Source organism: Agelaius tricolor, unplaced genomic scaffold (genome assembly GCF_023055355.1).
Source record: "Agelaius tricolor isolate 1412-34295 unplaced genomic scaffold, bAgeTri1.0.p SCAF_4, whole genome shotgun sequence".
Classification (NCBI taxonomy): Eukaryota; Metazoa; Chordata; class Aves; order Passeriformes; family Icteridae; genus Agelaius; species Agelaius tricolor.
Genome location: NW_027269264.1, coordinates 43,076,920 through 43,098,522, shown reverse-complemented (window position 1 = coordinate 43,098,522; position 21,603 = coordinate 43,076,920). Strand labels below are relative to the sequence as shown.

Sequence of the window (21,603 nt, the reverse complement as noted above, 5' to 3'; positions counted from 1 at the left end):
CTCGGCTGCCTACCCATCTCCAGAGTCCAGGTGTTCTGATCACCTGTGTGTTAAGGAGGTAACTGAGACAAGTGCATCATGTTGCGTGGGCCGCCCATTTTCTAAAACCTCACTTTATGATGAGTTATTTTGTCATCACATCAAATGTTTCAGCAGTACAGCTCAGCTGGCATTTTTTACGACTGAGGCGAAGTGACATGTTCTGTACTTCTGTAGAAGGTTTATATTTTAGACCATAATGTTTATGTTCTTGTGCAAGGAGTAAGTAGACTGCTTGGCTCTTATCAGTGTATGCATGATGACATTTGGACTTGGGAAGTGTTGTGGTTTGACACTGGCCCAGAGGCACCCACAAGAGCTGCTCGCTCACCTTCCCCTGCTACAGCTGGGCAAAGGAGGGAAAAGGAAAAAAAATTATTGAAGGCTTCATGAGTGAGACAAGGACTGGGAGAAATATTTCAAGGGCAAAACAGGCTCAACTTTAGTTGCAAAGTGAAATTTATTACTAACAGAATCAGGGGAGGATAATGAGAAGTAAAATAAGCCCATAAAACACCATTTCCCCCAAGCTCCTTCCTCCTTCTCACTGCCAGGGATACAGGGCAGGGGAGTTTTGGTCAGTTCATCACCAAGACTTCCTTCCACTGCTCCAGGAGAGGAATCCTTCCCTTGTGAGGCCATGGAGTCCCTCCCATGGGAACAGTTCTCTGTGAACTTCTCCAGTGTGGGTTCGCTCCCAGGAGCAGCAGCCAGACCACACCTGCTGCACTGTGAGTCCCTCCCACGGGCAGAAACTCCTCCCAAAACTCCTGTGGCATGGTCACTCTTCCATGGGGTGCAGTCTTCCAAGGACAGGCTGCTCCAGCCTGGAAGCTGGGCCCTGTCTCTCCACTGGGTCTCCCATTGGAACACAGCCTCCTCCAGGCACCCACCTGCTCCTGCATGGGCACCTCCCCATGAGCTAGGGGTGGATCTCTGCATCCCTTATGGATCCCCACGGGCTGCAGCTGGATCTCTGCATCCCTTATGGATCGCTATGGGCTGGGGGTGGATCTCTGCATCCCTTATGGATCCCCACAGGCTGAGGGTGGATCTCTGCATCCCTTATGGATCCCCAGGGGCTGCAGCTGGATCTCTGCATCTCTTATGGATCCCCACGGGCTGCAGCTGGATCTCTGCATCCCTTACGGATCCCCATGGGCTGCAGCTGGATCTCTGCATCTCTTATGGATCCCCAGGGGCTGCAGCTGGATCTCTGCATCCCTTACGGATCCCCACAGGCTGAGGGTGGATCTCTGCATCCCTTATGGATCCCCATGGGCTGCAGCTGGATCTCTGCATCCCTTATGGATCCCCAGGGGCTGCAGCTGGATCTCTGCATCCCTCATGGATCCCCATGGGCTGCAGCTGGATCTCTGCATCCCTTATGGATCCCCATGGGCTGCAGCTGGATCTCTGCATCCCTTACGGATCCCCACAGGCTACAGCTGGATCTCTGCATCCCTTACAGATCCCCATGGGCTGCAGCTGGATCTCTGCATCCCTTACAGATCCCCATGGGCTGGGGATGGATCTCTGCATCCCCTGTATCCACATGGATCCCCCCCATGGGCTAGGGGTGGATCTCTGCATCCCTTGTGGATCCCCACAGGCTGCAGAGGCACAGCTGCTTTGCCATGGTCTCATCACGGCCTGCAGAGGAATCTTGGCAGCTCCTCCCCCTTGGCAGCTCCTCCCCCTCCTTCTCCACTGACCTTGGTGTTTTCCAAGTTGTTTTCCTCACATGTTCTCACCTCCTCCTTTTCACTGACTAGAAGCTGAAACCTTGTGACTTTGTTTTGATTTTTTGACATCAGGGTTTGGCTCTGCTGGACACAGTGAAAGCTTCCAGCAGCTTCTCACAGGAGCCACCAAAAGCTGGTTCCTGTGAGAAGCTGCTGGAAGCTGGTGGGGCTGGATGCAGCCCCACTGCAAAAACCAGGCTGTGCCAAGCCAATACAGGAAACTTCTCAGGGTAGCTACAACTGATCGGTGTGGTTTGCTCCATCCAGTCCTGTACCCTCTCTTGAATCAGCATCTTACTTTGTGTACAGCTTTGCAAAAACCCATTTCAAGAGTTGATCTAGTTGAAAATCACTTTTTATGTATATTTGATTTTTGGTTTCATTCTCTGCTTCAGCTCACTCTTTGCACAAGGTCAAATGGAGTCCCTCTCATGGGAACAGTCAAATGGTACACATGGTACACATAGGCAAAGGTAGAAGATAAGTGGATAGTGGAAGCTTGAACTGAACTGGTGAAATTTCATCATCATTTCAGGGGAGGAAGTGGGGAGGGGAAGGAAGAAACTGCTTTCTATATTATGTTGTAGTGGCTGTTGTTGATATTCACATTCAAAGTTTAGTCTGGATTTTTTTTTCTTTTATCTCTTTATTATCTTTTTGCAATTGCTTTAAAATAATGCTTAAAAACTTTGTATTTTACAGTGATTTTGATTGATCATATTTTGCCCTGCTGGTTGTTCTTGTTCAAGGAACATGGCCTTGAGAATACTAATGACTATGTCAATCAACAAGTTTCTGAAAATTAAGGATTTCCAAATTCCAAAGGTGCTCAAATTATGCCTAATTTTCCTGGACATTCTTCTTACTTATTCCTTCGTAGTAGAGTATCAGAGTGGTATATGAACAATTGCTCTTTTTATCAAGTAACAGAAATGCCTTTTAAGGAAGATTTAAAATTTTTATTCTGGTTAAATGCATGAATAGGTTATTTTTTTCCCAGCAGAACATAATCTTCTCCTCCATTGAATAATGTGGCTTGTGCATTCACTTCACATATGGGAAAGTAGAACTGAGTTCCTTCTTCAGGAGACAGATTTACGGTCCTGAAAAGAGTGCCATAAAAACACAGCTCTCAGATGAGTGCATTTGCTCTGAGCTTGTAAAGTTGTCTCTCTTTGTCTAAACCAAAACATTGAGCAAGGGCCTGGGGTCCTCCTGGGGGATTTCAGAACAGTGGAGCTGAAGGTTCACTGCTTCACTATTCCAGTCAAGGCAGAAAGAAAACCAAACCTGGATTCTGCCAAGTATTCCTACTAGGAGCTGATGGAGTTTTCTAGAGCTGGGCTCCTTTGTTGAAGCTACTTCATCTTCTGTAAAATATTTACATACATGTCAATAGACATTCCATAAATGTGAGGCATTGACATGAGGTCTCCTCAGGCCTTCTAATCCTGGATAAAATGATGTTTCTTCACAGGGCAATTTTATGAACTTTAGTTTTTCATCAAATGAGAGTCCCAAAACAAAACTTTTTGTTTCAGGCTTAAAAGATCAATATTTTGTTACATGGACCAGAACTTCTCTATATCCTTTTTCAATCTCAAGAAGGGTTGACAAAAATAAGTTTAGCTTTATAAAAACCAAATATGATTTACCTTTTTTGTTGATTCAACAGCCAAGGTGTCAGATGAAATGACCTCAGAATACCAAAAACCATTGCCCTGCCATTTTCATGAATATGTGTATCACTTCTTCATTTAATCACCTTTTTGTCAACATCTGTTGAGTACTATATTGCTTAAAAATAGTTCACTTTAATATTTTTAGTAATTTATTTATGGTATTTTTTGTGATTATGTTACATAATACTGTGTCTTTCTGGACTATGTAAACAGAAAAGAATAATTTGCTGTCTTAATGTAAATGCTAATACTGGTACCAGAATTATCATGTCTGCCTATTCATATCATCTAATACAACAATCCTGCTGAATATTTTCTAAGATAAGCAAGTATAAGGGGTAGGATTATAGTCAAGGGAGGAATTTGTAAATGTCTCCATGAAGATTTTTTCCCACTATTTAGTCAGTGCTGCTCTTGTGACCATGCTTAATGAAATGCAGAAATCAGACCTGAATATTTTAGAAGTCTATCCATCTGTATTTCTCTTTTAGCATTCTCTTGTCAGTATGAAATACTGTGCCAAGAGCTACATCTGTGTAGTTTACAGAATTCAGATTATGTAGGAAGATGAAAATCTAATTTAATAAGGGAAAAAAAGAAACCAAAAAAGCTGATAGTATAGAAGTGTCCATAGTGGCATAAAATAAATTCACAAAGATAAGAAAACCAAGGTAAATCTCCTTATGTAACATTTTATCACTATTTTGCACACCAGACCTCATGCAGCATATTTAAAAAACTAAAATAAAGACAATGATGAGCATATTAGTAATTAATGCAGGCAGATGCAAATGCAAAAAGAAAATTTGCTGATGCATTATCAACTGATTATTTTCACCCTTGAAATATTTCACAAATGTATATGTTTTTAAGATTTGAAAGAAAAAGAAAAAAAAATAAGAAAAAATATGGTTTTATATAAAAATATAAAACCCCTGAAGTTTACACCTGGAAATCATTAATAATGACCTAGTACCAATTTTGCTGCTTTTTTATACTACTCCCACATAGCAAGAATAGTATAATTCAGTTAGACTGTTTAGACAACTATATACTTCATGTTGTGAATGTTAAAATAAATTGGTCTTATTCTATGTAAGCTTTAGTATAAACACACTGTAAGCTTTGTAAAAGACCCTTATCAGTCACAAGACAGCTCATCTGCATTTTATAATATATTTAATTAGTGCTTATGGGTTTTAGATGGGACAAAGTAAAGACAAAGTTCAACCAAAACAGATGGAGCTACAGCAGGATTTGTAAAATGGGTTACTTCACTGCTGGCAGCCTAGATCTCATTTAAGAGAAAGAATCAAAGCAGAGCTGAGAAAGAAAAGAAAAGCTGAAAAGGTCACATAGAAGATCTGAAAACACTCTTAATCCAGAAACTTTTTTTGCATGTTTTTCCTCAATATTTTTGTGGTTTTGAATTAATATGACACCCCTCTCTCTGAGCTAAGGTAGAGAAACTGCCTACAAGAGTGTATCTTTACTTTCAGGATATAACCATGGTCTTACTGCATGTTTTTTGTATCAGGGAAGAAATGGAGAAGGTAGATAGTACATACACTGCTGTAGGCTTTGCTTCATTAGTCGTTGTGCCATAGAATCAGAATCACAGAATGGTTTGGGTTGGTAGAGACCTTAAAGTTCATCCAGTTTCAACCTGCCTGCTATGGGACATCTTCCACTAGAGCAGGTAGCTCAAAGCCCCATCCAGCCTGGCCTTAAACACTTTCAAGGATGGGGCATCCACAGCTTCTCTTGGCAACCTGGGCCACTGCCTCACCACCCTCACAGTAAAGAATTTCTTTATAAAATCTAATATAAACATGCTCTCTTTTTCCTGTCACTACATGCTCTTGTAAGTCGTCTCTCTCCATCTTTCTTGTAGGCTCTCTTCAGGTACAGGAAGGACACAATTCACCTTCTTATCTTCAGGCTGAATATTCCCAGTTCTCTCAGCTCTTCCTCATGGGAAAGGAGCTCAATCTCTTCAACCATCTTTGTGTTCCTCCTCTGGACTGTCTCCAGAGGTCCCTGTCCCTCCTGTGCTGGGAGCCCAGCTCTGGATGCAGTGCTCCAGGTGGGTCTCAGCAGAGCAGAGCAGAGGGGCAGAATCCCCTCCCTGCCCTGCTGCCCACGGGGCTCTGGATGCAGCCCAGGACACGTTTGGCTCTCTGGGCTGTGAGTGCCATGGCTGGGCCATGTGCAGCCTCTCACCCACAGCACCCCCAGGTCCTTCATACACCAACTTCCTTTCCAAAGATATTAATGAATCTTTACAATAAGCGCACTAAATTATTTTGGAATCCTTTTCAAGAATATATTGTATTTATGAGGGCTTGCTTTTAGTATTAATTTAAATTAGATAGCTAGCTAGCTAGCTAGCTAGATAGATAGCTAGCTAGCTAGCTAGATAGATAGATCTATATATACTATTACTGGAACAGTCAAAGCATCAATAGATTTACAGAAAATGCTACCATTTTAATATGCTTTTTCTTAAAAAATCCAACAAAGTATGGATGTGGCACAACTACGACTTGTGTTAAAAACCTAATTAATAATTTAATTTTAATTCATAACTTATCTTGCTTGCATCAGTGGGACTACTCATACTGAAAGCTTAGATATGCTTTGCAGAAGCCTGGTCTTCATTAATAGTTAATACCCATGGACATTATTTTATTTAATCAGAAGCTAAAATACTGACTTTAGGACCTTTAAAAAACCTCAATTACCTAAATATTTCTTCTCTTCCAAGTAAAACCCATCTCACTCATTTTCTGCCAGTTATTTCTTAAATTTTTATTAATTTCAGTTTTTATCTCCCCTTCTTCTCTTTCCCCTGCAACATTGTACATTTCCCTGGGACAGATATTTTTGTTTTAAATATTCCACATTTTCTTTTTATATTTGCTATACTTGTGGCAATCATGAGCATGGCTTGCAAACAAATTGTCTGCATAACTACCAAAAGGCATGGCCAATGTGGTGAATACTTGTTTGGCTGTGTTTACTAACAGCTACAGAAATAAGCAAAACCCCACACAATGCATCTCTTCCATGATTGTAATGTTAAATACAATGGCTACGCTATTATTTATAAAGGAGAAAAAGCTATCCTAGCTCCTGCCACATGACACAACTATTCTGCCAGATAAGAAACAACCATAGAAGACAGCCTGTAAACAGTTAAAAAGATAAAACCCTTAGCTGTTGAGGCACTGGATGGAGGACTATGGGAAAGTGACCAAGAAAGACACCCTTATGAAGTCTGAAAGTTTGGCTGTTGTATACAAGCTTGGGATGCTTTTGGTAAGAGTTAGATGAGACAGTTGCATACGCTCATTAATTATTGCAAATGTCACTTTCTTTTATGTTTAGTTCCTTAAGATTAAAGAGAGCCTTGGTTTAAGAAGACTGACTGAACATTGCATTAACTCCCGGTTCCAATCTTCTGAAGGGAACAAATGCAGGCACCCAAATCTAATTATGTCTGTGAAGTTAAGCAAGGTTGTGCAGCAGTGGTTGAGCAAACACTATATGACTTTGCTTGGCTACAGGAAAGAGTATAGCTGCAGCAGCACAGAGGCTAATCTTCCCCCTTCTTCAGCCTCTCATTTAGAGTTGGTCAGAGATCAGTACCCCACAGCCTGCAGTGTAAATGTGATACGGTCTACTGATGGAATTAGTCCTCAGTTTCTAAGGGTTAATCTTGCAAGGTGCTGAATGCTTCCCACCCTATCAATTCCATCTAAATAGGAAATACTTGACAATCCCTTTTAATTTGGGGTTACAGATTCTTAGTTAAGGTGAGGAACAGGTTGGCTGCAATGGAAGTTGTTACAGAAGGAAAGCATCAGTACCTGATAATAGATGGTGACTTGGTGAATGATATTTACTATAGCAGAAAATGGACTTAACTGGTTATTTTTAGCAAGGTAAGTATTTTATGGTTTCAGTACTTTCTGGCATGACTATTTGCTATTAAGAAATTGCAATCTGGATAAGAGAACAGAGTAGATTGTTTTAAGGTTTTTAACCGTCTGTTTGCTCAGAAATTGAGAAATTTACCATGTAGTAAATGCTTAATGCTTAATGCTGCACTTAATGACACCAGAAATAGTACAAATTTCAGGAATTGTGTACTCTTGAGCCATTCACTAAACTTTTGGAACCAGTGTGTCCCTAGGAGCAGTGTGTGAACTGGGAGCAGTGTTTACAGGTCTCAGGGTCATAAATTCAGCTATTCTGTGTGCATAGCAAAGCCATCCAGGCTCCCTGTGAAGTGACTGGAAGCAGTAAAGCTCTTGGGAAGGTTATTTAGAAGAGTTATAAAGAGGCACAGCCTGTGGCCAGGTAAGGAAGGGACCTGAAATTCTGCCTCTCCCCTGGGCTTATCTGCACCCCTGGAGACAGGTGCCTCAGATTGATGGGGAGGCTTTTGTTATGCTCAGGCAGGAGGGGGACCTCCAGCACTGATCACTGCTTGGCCTTAGGCTGTAACTGATAAGAGGCACAGTAAGCTCAACTTAATGACAGTCTATTACACACTCAGGACTCTCAAATTCTAGAGAAATATGCTACCTACCCTGCTGCAGAGTAATTGAGAATTGAGGCCCCATCACTTCCATTAGAGAGCATTGCCTTTGTGCAGCCAGGAATGCCCACTACTTGTAGAAACAGCAAGGTTACTGGAAAGAGGCAAATCTGTTTAGGAACTGACACGTACTTAAGGGCTTCCCTCTGGACTTGATGGTGACTGACATCACAAAGTTGTGTATATAAGGTTTCGAAATGTTCCTGCTTGCCTTTCTTTTAAAACTCCAGTTTCTGTAAAAAAAGTTCCATTTCAGCCCTTCTAATGCAAGCTGCTTATGCAGTGAGATACCAAGAGTGGGCTGCAAGAAGGGTACTGAATTGATGCACAGGAGTTCAGAGTTGAAAAGAGGGAATAATGAGATGCAGTAGAAAAAGAAATGTCCTAATTGTGTAAGAGTTAGTGAGGAAAGGAAAAATAAATAGGGGAAGTGAGGCAAACAAGCAAAGACAGCTGATCTGATACTAGTGAAGGAGGAAAAAGAAGAACAAATTAAAACCATCATTACAAAGTATAAAACTAAGAGTTACAATGAAATGTGGTGTCATTTGGGACTCTAATTGCATGCTTTACTAAACATTGCTAGGAGCATTTATCATGCCAGCAGCCATAGGTTTAGCTACTGTGGGCCTCAGTGCCATCTGGAAAGAGGAGCACTCACTTGAATGGAATGTTAGAGAACATTGCCATAGCAATTCAGAGCAATCCACACTACATCTGTGTGTAGCACCTGTACATGTTTATGGATTTTTTTTTTTTTGAGGTGACTATTCTGGCTGTTTAATACATACACTTTTAAAAATTAAAAATAAATACAGTTATTTTGGATTGAATTGAAAAAAATAAGGCTTAGTCCTCTATCACTTCAATGCTTTCTCCCCCTCTATTACTATGAAACGGCAAGCACTTCTCACAGCGGCTTGTGAGAATTTTTAGGGAGTTGTAAGGACATGATAACTTGTTAAGTGTAAACAATCTGCAGGTGGTGTTTTTCTACTTAGTCTCTCTGTTCTTCTCAAGGACAGTGTATGAGGAAGATGTTTTTGTCAGTTAGCTAATCAAATAGAATGTATCGTATCACTAAATAAACCGTGTGGTTCTCTTGAATAAAGCCTTCTTTGCTCTTTCTATAATACTGCCTTCCGCCTGTTCCTGTGCCATTCTTGGTGCAAGAGTGAGATTACTGAGGGCTGGACAGCTGATATATATATATAAACTATTGTTTCATATTGTAATTGAAGACATTACTTTTTAAAATCAAAAATATTTAAAGTTTTTATTAAGAATTAAACCAATATTTTAGGTCATGTTATTAATTACATTTTAACTTTTTTTTTTAAAGGAAATTACTTTTATCAATGGATCGGTGCTAGCTCACTCCAAAACTCAGTAAAGATGCTTTACTTATAGTGAAATTCAGTCTGAAATCCTGTTAAGTTCCCTGTGTTAGTGTATTTTAAGCCAAGTAATCACAGACTTGCAGTGATGACCCAAAGAAGTCAATATATTTATAACTTCACCAGGAAAACATCATTATGGATTGTATATACATAGAGTGCCATTGACTACTTGGATGGACAGCAGTAATGGTATTAAGCAGAGCTGACTTCATATCTCTTAAAACTCATACAGGCTTAAAGAAAATTACATAAACTCTGAGTATTATTACATCATTACATCTATTACATCAGAATATTAGATTGTAGTTGCTAATAATGGGTGGCTAGTGAAAATGACACCAAAGATGTTTTTATGCCATGTGTCACTTCTCTGTTAGCATGAACAGGTAAGTGTTGCTCCTACATCCCTCACACCTCAGTGCTGTTTTCAGGCTAATCACAGAACCAGAGCATGGGTCAGGCTGGAAGGGCCCATAGGAAGTCATCTGGTCCTCCCTGCCCAAGCAGGGCCATCCCAGACCACATGGTACAGGATTGCACCCAGATGGATTTTTAACATCTCCAGTGAGGGATACTCCACAACCTCTCTGGGAAATCAGAAAGCATTTCTTCCTCATGTTCAGGTGGAACTTCCTGGGCATCAGTTTCTGCCCATTGCCTCTTGTCCTGTTGCTTGGAACTGCCGAGCAGAGCCCGGTCTCTGCTGTGACCCCTCCTTGCAGTCACTGACAATGATGAGGTCCCCTCTCACTTGTCTCCTCTTGAGGCTGAACAGGCCCAGCTCCCTCAGCCTGTCCTCAAAAGTTATCCCTTGGTAACTTTGTAGTCGTGAGCTGGATGTGCTGCCCGGGCTCCATGTCCTTCTTGTCCTGAGGAGCCCTGAACTGGGCACAGCTCTCCAGATGTGCCTCACCAGGGCTGAGCAGAGCGGGCAGGATGGCCTCCCGGACCTGCTGGCACTGCTCTTCCTAACGCAGCCCAGGATACCACCAACCTTCTTGGCCACAACAGCATACTGCTGGCTCATGGACGGCTTGCTTTAGAAATTACCATCACTTTATTGTGTTTTATGCCTTAAGAGTGCAATGGATATGATCTTTTAAATGTTCTATCCCTGGAAGTCACTGTCTTCGGACACCTCTGAGTTTCACTCTACTGGTGACTGGCAGATACTCCTGGACCTTGGAGAAAAATTAGAGGTTTGGTTTGGTTTGTACTACAGCTTTATTTGGAGCCTACAAAAGCGGAGAAAGATTTTTGTTGCTCTTTTGGAGTGTCAATGGCCATTTTGTGGTTTTGAATTATTTTTCTAGCCTCTGTCCTTTTGAATGCTCTCCTGCACTAGAGATATTAGACAAATGCCAAATACCTCTGCCCTAAGTTGTATGTATTCCCTACAATGGCAAGCTTTCAAGTTTGTTTTTTTGTTTTTTTTTAGTTTTCCTTAAGACTTCTAGTGTGTGTTTATATGTCACATGAACACGTTTAGAAAAATATGTAAAGAGAGCTGGGGAGAGAACAGGGTGTCCTGATGCTTACTGAAATATTTCTAACAGCTTTACTAATAGGTGGGAAGGGGAGTTATTTCTGGCATAAAATGAAAGATATCTGCTTAGTCTAAAAAAGGCAAAACGCATTTATGAGCAGAATTTGTCTGACCTATGCATTTCCTCTCAGTCACTGTTCACACATTACTGAAACACATTCACTGCGTTGCTTCTTATTTTCCTGTGTTACATTTTGGGCCAGTCTTGTCACATAAGTTTTCTAATCATGTACTTCCATTAATTTAATTTCTTTCACTTCAGTTACACCTCTGTAAATATTTTCAGGTTTCCAAATAACATCAAAGTTATTTGTGTTTCTTTTTTACTTAATCAGCTCAGTACAATATAACTGAGCTGAGCTGAACTTGGGACAAAACTAGAAATGACATGAACCAGTTTTTTAGACTGAAAGCAATTGGAAAGCCATATTCTGGATTCATTTGAGTCATGACCATTACTTTCAAGGTCAACTGTTCTATTGCTCATGAAATTACTTGTAAAGCTCTCCAGGAAGTTTCTTCATGGCTGTGTGTCTCTGCTCCAGCCAAAACCAGCACAGGGGGTACATCCCCTGTAGAGGGATCAAAGCATGCATACAGACACCTTTGCAATAACACTTAAGGCACCTGCATGCCAACATATTGTCAATCTTTACAAATTTAGGGATCAATTCTATGGATTCACCTTGACTTTCGAACACCTGATTTTCAGTATTTTAATAAATGGAATGACCTCAGGCTATGATCAAGCTTTTCCTCACTGAAATCAGCAATTGCTGCCATAACTGTACTGAAGTCACCAGGTAAATCAATGGCCAAATTGACTTAAGAAAATAGGAATTTAAGAGCCACTAACAACAACAACAACAACAACAACAACAGAATAAATAACCGTACTTTCAGACTTCTTGTTCAATTCAGTTGATGCTGTCAAGCCAAACATACTAACTTTCTTGAATATTGTGTTTTTAGTTCGTGGATGACTTTTCAATTCACTCCTACCAAGCCTATGAAAACAGTCTGAGGCTTAAAAAGGCAGTCAAGAATCATGCTAATTGACATGACACTGAGAAGAACCCTGTGGTAAGAATAAACTGTAAGCAGAATTGTCAGCATAAATATCCTGCAACTGGCTAATAACCTCTCCCTTTCCTGATCCACCTGGGAGGGATAACAGAGACCTTTCACTACAAGGTTCAGGACAAAAACCCCACCAGAATAAATCAAATTCTGATTAAGTCTTTAAACTGTGATGAAGGGGAAGGCAGCAAACATGGCTGCTGATATTCTAGATGGAAGAGCTAGAAAGACACCTCAAGAAGCAGCACTTCTTAACCAATGTTGCATCACTTGACAGAATGACAGTGTCTTACCATATTATAGTGTATTTTGGACTATAGTGATAATTTCTGTATGCCTTGGAAAATTCTTGCTGAGTAAAATCATAGAACCATGGAATGGTGTGGCTTGAAAGGAATCTTGAAGATCATCTAGCTCCAAACCTTCTGCCATGGTTCCAGAAAAACTTCCTCATATAAATCTCCTGCTGAAAAGCATTAGCATGGTGTCCCATCTGCTTTACCAAAGCAGAAGTAAGAAAGTATAAGCTTTTATGGTAAAAAATCTATTCCTAACTGTATGTAAGTTTTATTCAAGGACAGACTCACATGAAAAGCAATCTTGTACAGTTTCCACACTGAAAACTCATCTGGAAGTCTCCCTTCAAGATAAATTATTTTATTAAGAGGCAGGAAGTATCATGTGGATTTAAAGTTCCCTTCCACTCCCTCCTATACATAGAAAAAAATATGGACTTAATTTTTCATAAAATACTGCTTGTGTTCTGTGCTTGAAATCAATAACACAAGATTAATACAGACTTCCTAAATGAGAAAGAAAACCCCACCCACTATGAATGAATAATCCATAGGAGCTGTTTAGAGCAGGGTGAATACATAAAACCTAAATTTTGTGAATATTCTTTCAATTTTATACCAAACCCGTTTCTACTACTTTCAGACGTGATTTTATTTTATGTATTGCGCTGGGGTGGAAGAATACCCGTTTTTGCGGACTTGATGATTCGTTCCAAGTTATATTATGGTCATTACTTGTTCTGGACTAGATCCCCAAGCCAGTAACTTGGATGAGCGCCCACTGCTAGGGACTGTACCACCCGCGCCCTCTCCCGAAGCCCTTAGGTCTGCGAGACAGTTTTGCGGGAGAATGAAGGGAGAGGAGTGCAATTAACACCGCGGTGGTCACAGAGATCCTCCTTTTACTGTTTCCATGGGCACGCACACCCGTCGACAGGTCGGAGGGGGAGGCTGGCAGGGACGGCACCGGCCGAGGTGCGGCTGCCGGGCTGTCCTGCCGGGAACGGGAACGGCGGGGCAGAGCCCTGCCCTGCTCCCGGCCGGCCAGGAGCGCGGCCGCCGCGGCAGAGGCGCGGGGGCCGGCGGCGGAAGAGCCGCAGCCCCGGCAGCGCAGCCCGGCCGCTCCCGGGAAGGGCGGCACGGGCCGGCATTCCCGCCGGGGGCACGGAGGGCAGCGGGCCCCGCCGGCCGCAGCCGCCCTTCTCCTCCGCCCCGCCGCCGCCGGCCTTGCGCAACACGGCGCTGCCCGCTTCCTCCCGGTGCGGCCGGGGAGCCGCCCCGCCGCCCGCGGAACTCCTCTTGGCATTTCCCCGTTGCTCGGGAGGCGGCGGCAGCCTGTGCCCGGGGCCCGGGCGGGCGGAGGCGAGCGCCGGCGGCAGGGCCGTGACCATCGCGCCCGCCGCCGCCTCCCGGGGCGCCCGCACGGCTCTGTGCATCCGCCTCTTCCTCCCCCCGCGCCGCCTCCGCCGGGGGAGCCGGCGGGGGCCGTACGTGCCGGGCCGGGAGCGAGGGGAGGGTCTGCGGCTCGGCGTCGCTGCAGCAAGCGCCGGCCCCGCCGCGCCGCCAGGGACCGAGTGCGGGTGCCGCCGCCGGCTCTCCGCGCTGTGCTGCTGCCGCTGCTGCGCGGCGATCGCCGCTGCTGGCGGGAGGGGCAGGGATGTGAGCGGCAGCGGCCGGGTCGGCTTGGCCCCCCCGCCCTCTTTTTTTTTTTTTTTCTTCCTCCTTTTTTTTTTTTTTCCTTTTTCTCTCGCCTCCAAAAAAAGACCAAACCAGCCAACCAACCCCAAAAAACCCAGAGGGCGTGGGGGGGGGGGGGGGTGGGGGGGGGTGGGGGGATCCCGTGTCGCCGCCGCCACCCTCCGTTGGATCCATTGTGAGGAAATTGCCATTCGCCGGCAGCGGCGGCACATCTGGGCGGGCGCATCTGGGCAAACAACATCGGCTCCCGCCGACTGCCTCCAACGTCCTCCAACCGGCCGAACGGATCTCACCGTGCCGCCGGAGAGGCTCCTGCTCGTCAGCCCCGGGCTCCTTCTTTCGGGCTGAATCTTAAAAAAACCCTGGCAGCGCGGGGGGTGGGGTGGGGTGGAAATAAAGGCTGCTATTTTTTTCCCCTGGGATTTATTTCATGGGGATGTGTTCAAGACAAGAGAGGATTCAGAAGGATATTGACGTTGTGATCCAAAAGTGCAAGGCGGAAAAGGACTGCCTGTTTGCAGGTGAGTTTGTCCCCGGGCGCCAGGTTGGCGGCGCGGAGGCTCCCGTCGCCGCCGCCGCGCCCGCCCCGGACCGCGCTCCCGCCGTGCCCGTGCCCTTCGCCGCTGTTCCCGGCCGCGGGGCCGCTCTCAGATCCCGTCTTCCTCCTCTCCTTCCGAGGGCATATGAGGGCAGAGGAGACCGGGCGCCGGCTGGGAAGGGGCGGGCGGGGTGGGGGGCGGCATCCCGAGGCGGGGAGCGGAGCGGCGGCCGCACGCAGCAGCCCCGGAGCGTTGGGGCGAGCCCGAGACCGGCGCAGCCCGCGCGGTTCCGCTACGCGGCTGCTCCCGGGCGGCCGCCCCCGGTGCCCGGCCCCAGGCCGGGGGCACACCCAGGCGCACACGGGGCCCGGTCGGGGCCAGCGGCTCCCCGGGGATCGGCGGTGCCGGTGCGGTGCCGGCGGCCGTGAGCCGTCGCAGGAGCCCGGCTGTCGGCTGCCTGTTGCCGTGTGTGACAATGGAATTCCCTGCCGTTGCCATAGCACCGGGCACTTGTTGCGAGGGGCTGGGGGGAGATGCTGCATTTCCTCTGGCTCACCCCGACTCCCTCTCCACCGCCCCCGTGTCGGGAGCTGAATGCTGCTCCGTAAAGCCTCGGCTACTTCAGCCGAAATAAAGACAAGTTGTAATAAAGCAGCTCTTTGTCTTTCAGATTTCAGGTACTCAGACTCCACCTTTACCTTCACCTATATTGGAGGCTCCAAAAGGTACTTTTTTAACAGTAATGACTCCATTTCCTGGTGGCAGTAAAATGCAGTGGTTCAATAACGTGGCAGGTTTTTTTGTTTCCTTATCTTTTGCAAGGATGATTAAATGATCAGCCTTCGTGCAAACGTAAAGTGAGGAAGCGGTGTGGAGGGAGGTGATGAGAAAGGTGATCCTAGTTGTCAAAGGCTCCTTCCTTAGAGTCCTGCTCTGTGAAGCTTTTTATCTTTGTTTTTTTCCTCAATTTATGTAGAGATACAGAATTCCTGCCAGATGTAAACCTAACAGAAACATTGCAAAGGCATCAATGTATGGTGTAAAGTTAATTCGTGTTAAAAAACTGGGAAAAGTTAAGATTGTAATAACAAATAGGCCAAATTTCACATCAGCCGCTTACTTCAGTGCATGAGAGCCATATTTGGTCCCATGGCAGATGCAAGGCTGTCTGCAGTTGACCAAATTAAATTCCTGAGACATTAAATGAAATGTCAGTATTACCTAGAAGGCTAAAAAAATGTTGTATTGAATGTTTTAAATAGTATTTTTAAGTGGATCCCAGCTTGTGGTCATAAATTGGATTGTACGTGTACACATTTTCAAAATATATTTCAGCATTCATTTGTTGTACGTGTCAGTTTTCAAAAGGAAATATATGTAGAAACTTGAGCACATTTTTCTGCTTTCCCTGATTGTTAGTTATAAGGTGCTAAAAGAAAATTGAATGGTAAGTTGGTCTCTTTTAGCTAGATTTTTAAAATTTGATGTAGCAAGAAGTTTTGCTTTTATTTTGGGTTTTTTTTTTTTAGATAATTCAGTTTCTCTCTACCTTTGTCAGTTATTTTTCTTTTGCAGGGTTCATCACATTAAAGTACTGGATTCTTTTGTATTCTTTGCAAGTGAGCCTGTCAGTGGAGGCAGCACTCCCACAGCCATCAATGCTCCCTCTGTGCATACTTTGGGATCTGGCTGTAGGACCAGACTCCCAGATGGTCCCCAGGCTCTCAGGGCTGCTCAGAAAAATGTTTTCCCACCTCACTACCCTACCACTTCCTACTAAAGGAAAGGACAACTTCTTTCATTTTCAGTGAAGTAGAATATTTCACCCAGTATCTGAGAACCAATATATTTTTGGGTTGGTCATATTATACCTTTGCCTTTAGTCTTTTAATATATGCTTTGTTTTGGTGTGGTTTTAAGACAGTTTTGAAAGGATTGATACTGAAACACAGGCCTCACGTGACATAAGCACCTTAGCATAGGCATGAATTCACAAATCCTGAGAGGTGTGGCTGCTCACTTTTGCAAGCAGGGCCTAGCTCTGGTGGGCTACGGTGATAAGGAGGGAGAGGCATGTTAATTGTCATGAAAGGCAAGAAAAATGCGGAATCGTAAGTTCATAAGTTTTGTTTTAATAGATAGAAAAGAGAAGAACGTAATCAATAAAGCACTGTCATAGCAAAGCATAGTATCAGTTGGATAAATGTGATGAATATGATAGGAACTATCTACCATGTTTGTAACCCTATGATAATGAAACCACAAGTTATGTAAGATCTCAGCCCCTAAAACTGTACCTTTCATATAAGGAAACAAAAAAGGGTGGATGCCAGAATTGTAAAAGTATAAAATCCTGTGTAAAATAAACCACAGTCAGACATGCATATGGAGGTGCTAACCCCTGCATGTTCTCTTGGCATCAATAAAGATGTGTGCTTTTCTTTACAGTATCCGCTGTGGAGTAGATTCCTTCAAATCAATACAGTAAAAACTATTTAACAGAGACACCATTTATCATTTAACTAAAATGAATGAATTTGAAAGTTGCTTTCAACTGTTCTCTAAACCAAAGATCATAGAAGAAAACAGGAAGTTAAACCTGTCTATTGTTTCCATTTTCTGAGCTGAATAAAGTGAAAAGCCTAAGGGCATAACTGATGGCAAACAAACTGGTTTATCAATGTTGAAATAAAGTGTTGGCACTTGCTCAATGAGAAACGGAAGAGGGCCTTATATTCCTCAGCCTTGAATTTAAACAGGGGTCAGCATTTGCTTAGGAAATTGATGACTGAAAAACAGTCTCAGGACCTTGATGATTCAAACAGAATTGAGAAACAATCGTAATGCTTACAGAAATTGGTGGAAGTGGGTTGTTACTTAGAGCACACTCAAATTCCACTTTCCTTTAACATTTTAAGCACATTAAGAAAGCATCCTTTTAGAGGAGGGCTTTGTGTTCTCTGTGTTCCCTCCTTGTTTGTGTTGTGATTTAGGAAGTTGTTCTGTGGTATTCCTGGTGTACAGTGGTGTGCTGAGTGGCAGGCTTACGCCAGTAAGCTCTCATACGTATAAAGTGCGTAAAATGAAAGCTGTTCAGAAAAAGACTTCAGCTTCGTACATCAAAGGTGTGTGAGTGGTTTCTTCTTAGAGGAAGCTCTCGTGGAGCAGCAGCAGCTCTACTGCAACGTGTGCAGCATTTGGGCAAGTCTCCAGTAAGAGTCAACAGCAGTGACTTATACATGGTGACAGTTCAGGAGAGCGCAAGGTCATCCTAGGACCCTCTTTCTGGCCTTTGGGTATGAGCTTTTTCTGCTGACACTGCTGCAGCTGTGCTCTTCCTGAGTGGTAACACCATTTTCTGGTTATTGCACTCAGGAGTTGTCCCAAAATGATAGAGCCTCTTTTAGATCATGGTCATCAGCCAGTGGGCCCTGTTTCAGATACTCAGCCCAATGAATTTTGTTTTTCCAGTCCACAGGAGCCACAAGCATTAGAGTAATGGGCAGAGCAGTGGATGTTCACTGAATGGATATTCAAACCAAGAAAAGGTCTGAATGAATAAGAGTAGAAGTGGTGTGTAAGAAAGATTAAAGTATTTTAGTACTCATTATTAGCCATGCCTGTAACTAAGAATTTTTCACGCTTTGTTTCCTTTAAATATTTTTTTTTAGGTCAGTGTGTAATACAGCCTTAGTTTAGCCATGGTGGTTAGTTACATGGAAGAGCAGAAGTCCTTGAAAAAAGGCAATTTGTTTGAGAAGCAGGATTCTTTGGCAAATGACGATACTAGCAAGTTAAATATCTCTCTGGGTTTTCCTCAGCATACTGTAGTTGCCTCTAGTGCCCATTATGTTTGTTTATCAGTGATCTTAAATTTATAAACCCAGAGCTAGATTAACAGTACATCAGGGTAAGTCCATGTAAGTCAGTCTAGTCTACGAGCATTATTTCAGTTATTATGAGGACCTAAGATTTATTTATGCTTTTTTCCTTCAAACTGCTAAGTTTATCTGTGTGAGATTTTTTTCTTGGGACCAGCTTCTCAGGTTTTATCTGATTTTCCCCTTGTTGCTTGGATTGATTGAATAGCCTCTTCCTGCACTTTTGAAATATTAAGGTAGTACATAAGCATGCTGCAGATCCATCCAAATAGATAAGTCTGATACAGAGGACATTTATTATTGCTTATGTGGATTTAACTTGTAATCCCATAGTAAATTGGTAGTAGTTCAGACAATCCTTTTAGAGTGTATTCCTTAATGCACTGTGTTCACGCTTCCAAATTATTAGATCTGTTTGTCACTACAGAGATGTGACCTGTTTCAGGAAGGTTGTAATTAGCAATTTATTAGTAAAAGCATGTCTTCATGCATAATGTGGGCACTAAGTAGAGGGCAAATTGTTTATCAATTTAATATGTTTTTATTTCATTGTCAGAAAGCAGTAAGTAGGTTGAGTTCTTATAAAAAGAGGTGTTCAGCCAGGTGCTGTGACTGTGCAAGATTTACTCTCCTTTAACTATATCAAGAAGAAAATTTAAAAATTAGTAATTTTTTTTCTGCAGGATCTAAAACAGATATTAAATTTAGGAAGTTGTGAATAAAGATATTCACAACTTTAAGATATTAAATTGTGAACGTGTGGAGTTCTCAATTTTAAAAGAATCTCTAGTTTCCTTTTTCTGTCCCTGTATGAAACACTGTTCCTCCAGAAACCAAGCAGACTGAATAGATCTGCTGATCTGTCATCTTTCAGATAAAAATGCATACTGCCCTGAAGTTGTTTTCAGTTTATATGTCATTTGACATGCTTTACATAGAAACAGTGCTTGGTTGTCCTGAAAAAAGATATTTTCTCTTTAGTATTTTTTCCACCCTGCTCTTTTTTTTTCCCTGAGGCTAAACAAGGACATCATATCAGTCCTGAAATACTTCTTCATTCAAATACGTTCTTAACTCTCATTGGCAGTGAAGGACAATGACGATAAGGTTGTGCATGAGAACTAATAATGAGATCTAATACTGCAGCATATTGCAACTAGGTAACACCTGAACATACAGATTAATTTTGCCAGCAAAGTACTCATCTTCTGTTCCTGCAGTGGACTTAGGTTCTGCCTTCTGTGCTTCAGCACAGTGATTGTAACAGTAGCAGTTCTGAAAAAGCAAGGAAATTTTGGTCCGGAGTACTTGATTTTTTTTGCTTAAAATAATGACAGTTTGTTGTCTTACGTGGTTTTCATTTTGAATATTTGGCTTTTTGTGTTTTATTCAGGAAGTTATTGTAGTATCAGACGCTCTCATGTAAAATGAAGAGTTACTTTCCATTTCGCTGTAGTAGTGAAGCATTTCACAGATAGGGAGCTGTGCCACTGAAAGAGTGACTACCGTTGCTTGTAACTATATAGCCAGAGATGAAACCACTATCTGCAGTTCTAGCACATTATGTCCACAAGGTGTTTAAACCACTTGAAAATAAATAGGTACAGATAACCTTTTTCTCCCCTTTTATGGTATACTCTATTGATTCTTCTGTGGATTTATAAAACTGCCTACATGAGAGATTCCATTTGGTGAAGAATTTTGAGATGCTGGTGTAATTCTGATAACACTGAAGTCTTTGGTACGCAAAGTTGTAAAGAAAAACATGTTTGGGTGAATGATACTTATCTTGATATTGATGTTCACTTTATGTAAAATACAGGAAAAAAGAAAAAACTGAAAAACAGTTTTTAAACTAAAACATAAAATTGTGTCCATCAGAAAATCCCAAAATTAAGCACATTTATTTGGTTGGTTTTGTTTATTTCCAAAATCATGTAGTTTTTCCAAAATCAGTGTCTTTTGAATTGGGCTCAGCTCCTCTGTCAGGTTTGTTACATGGCAGTGTGCTTATGGCTGTGTCAGGATTGGAAGGGCAAGGTTGGACTGTTCCTTTTGGAAACAGTGGTAGCTTACATAAGATGAAAGTATGGCTTATGAAAGTGAAAATTGATTTTAATGGAATCCATTGCCCTGACTGGTTTTAGTTTAGATGTAATCAGTTTTATGCAGAGCCTAGGAGGCGCTGGTGCAAGCACAGTTCATCTCCTGGTGCTGATGGCTGTGTATGACTGTTGTGTTCAGGTTTTAAGTAGGTAATTACATTTCTAAAATCTACTCTTGCAAGTAGCGTAAGTAAGTAAGAGGGGGGTGAAAACTAGATACACACCTTTTACCTAGCCATCTGTTAATTGCTGCTTCAAAATACCTGGAAATTTCTACATCTTTCCATTTTAAATTTCCTATCAAATATGGCTTAACATTTTTTGCTGTTACTGCACCATTTCCTACACTCTTTCCATGAGAGAGAAATCTGTGGTATGAGATGGGAATCTAGTTTAGCTATAACATGGGAAGAATTGTGATTTTCATTTTTTCACTAAAGATTCTTTAGATAATGTTGAATACAGTCTTGGGTACTCAAAAATAGCAGTTTTGGGTCAGGAATTACTTAAACTTCAGGTTTAAAATCTCTCTCTAAGACAAGTGTTTTTCATTCTACGAGCTTCTGTTAATATACCTTCATTCTAACTTTGTACTACTTCTAATATGGTCTGTGTGCAGTACATACATGAAACCTATCCATACATTCCTGTAAACAGTTTTTTGTTAAATGCTGCAAGAAGTTCAGTAGGTGTGATTTAACAAATTACTCATCCTAGAAAGAGATCTAGTAGACACAATAGTAAGAGTGCATCATTAAGTCCAATGCTGAAAGGTTGTGAAGAGCAAAGTTGCCACTACCATTCTACTCAGGGTGATACTGAGCTCGCCTTATTTTGCTGGGTTTGTGTCTGACAGCTCCTTCTTACCTTGCTGCTAAAAAACCTGTCTGAAATTAACTCTGTCCCCATCACTGCATCATGTAAAAAACATATACTTCAGGGAGAGCATGATCTTGTGGAGATCCTGTTCGGGCCTGGTGAAGCAA

The 21,603-nt window shown here is 42.6% G+C and overlaps 1 protein-coding gene across 2 annotated transcripts in view; it reads left to right on the top strand.

Moving 5' to 3' along the window:
* The first annotated feature begins 14,237 nt into the window (after window positions 1–14,237).
* The window catches only part of PARP8 (poly(ADP-ribose) polymerase family member 8), a 123,232-nt gene continuing 115,866 nt past the window's right edge, over window positions 14,238–21,603 (top strand). For both annotated transcript variants that reach the window (XM_071425441.1, XM_071425440.1), the window contains exons 1-2: window positions 14,238–14,613; window positions 15,302–15,356. In XM_071425441.1, the coding sequence (XP_071281542.1) occupies window positions 14,523–14,613; window positions 15,302–15,356 (146 nt within the window). In that variant the 5' untranslated portion in view covers window positions 14,238–14,522. The remainder of the gene's footprint in view (window positions 14,614–15,301; window positions 15,357–21,603) is intronic.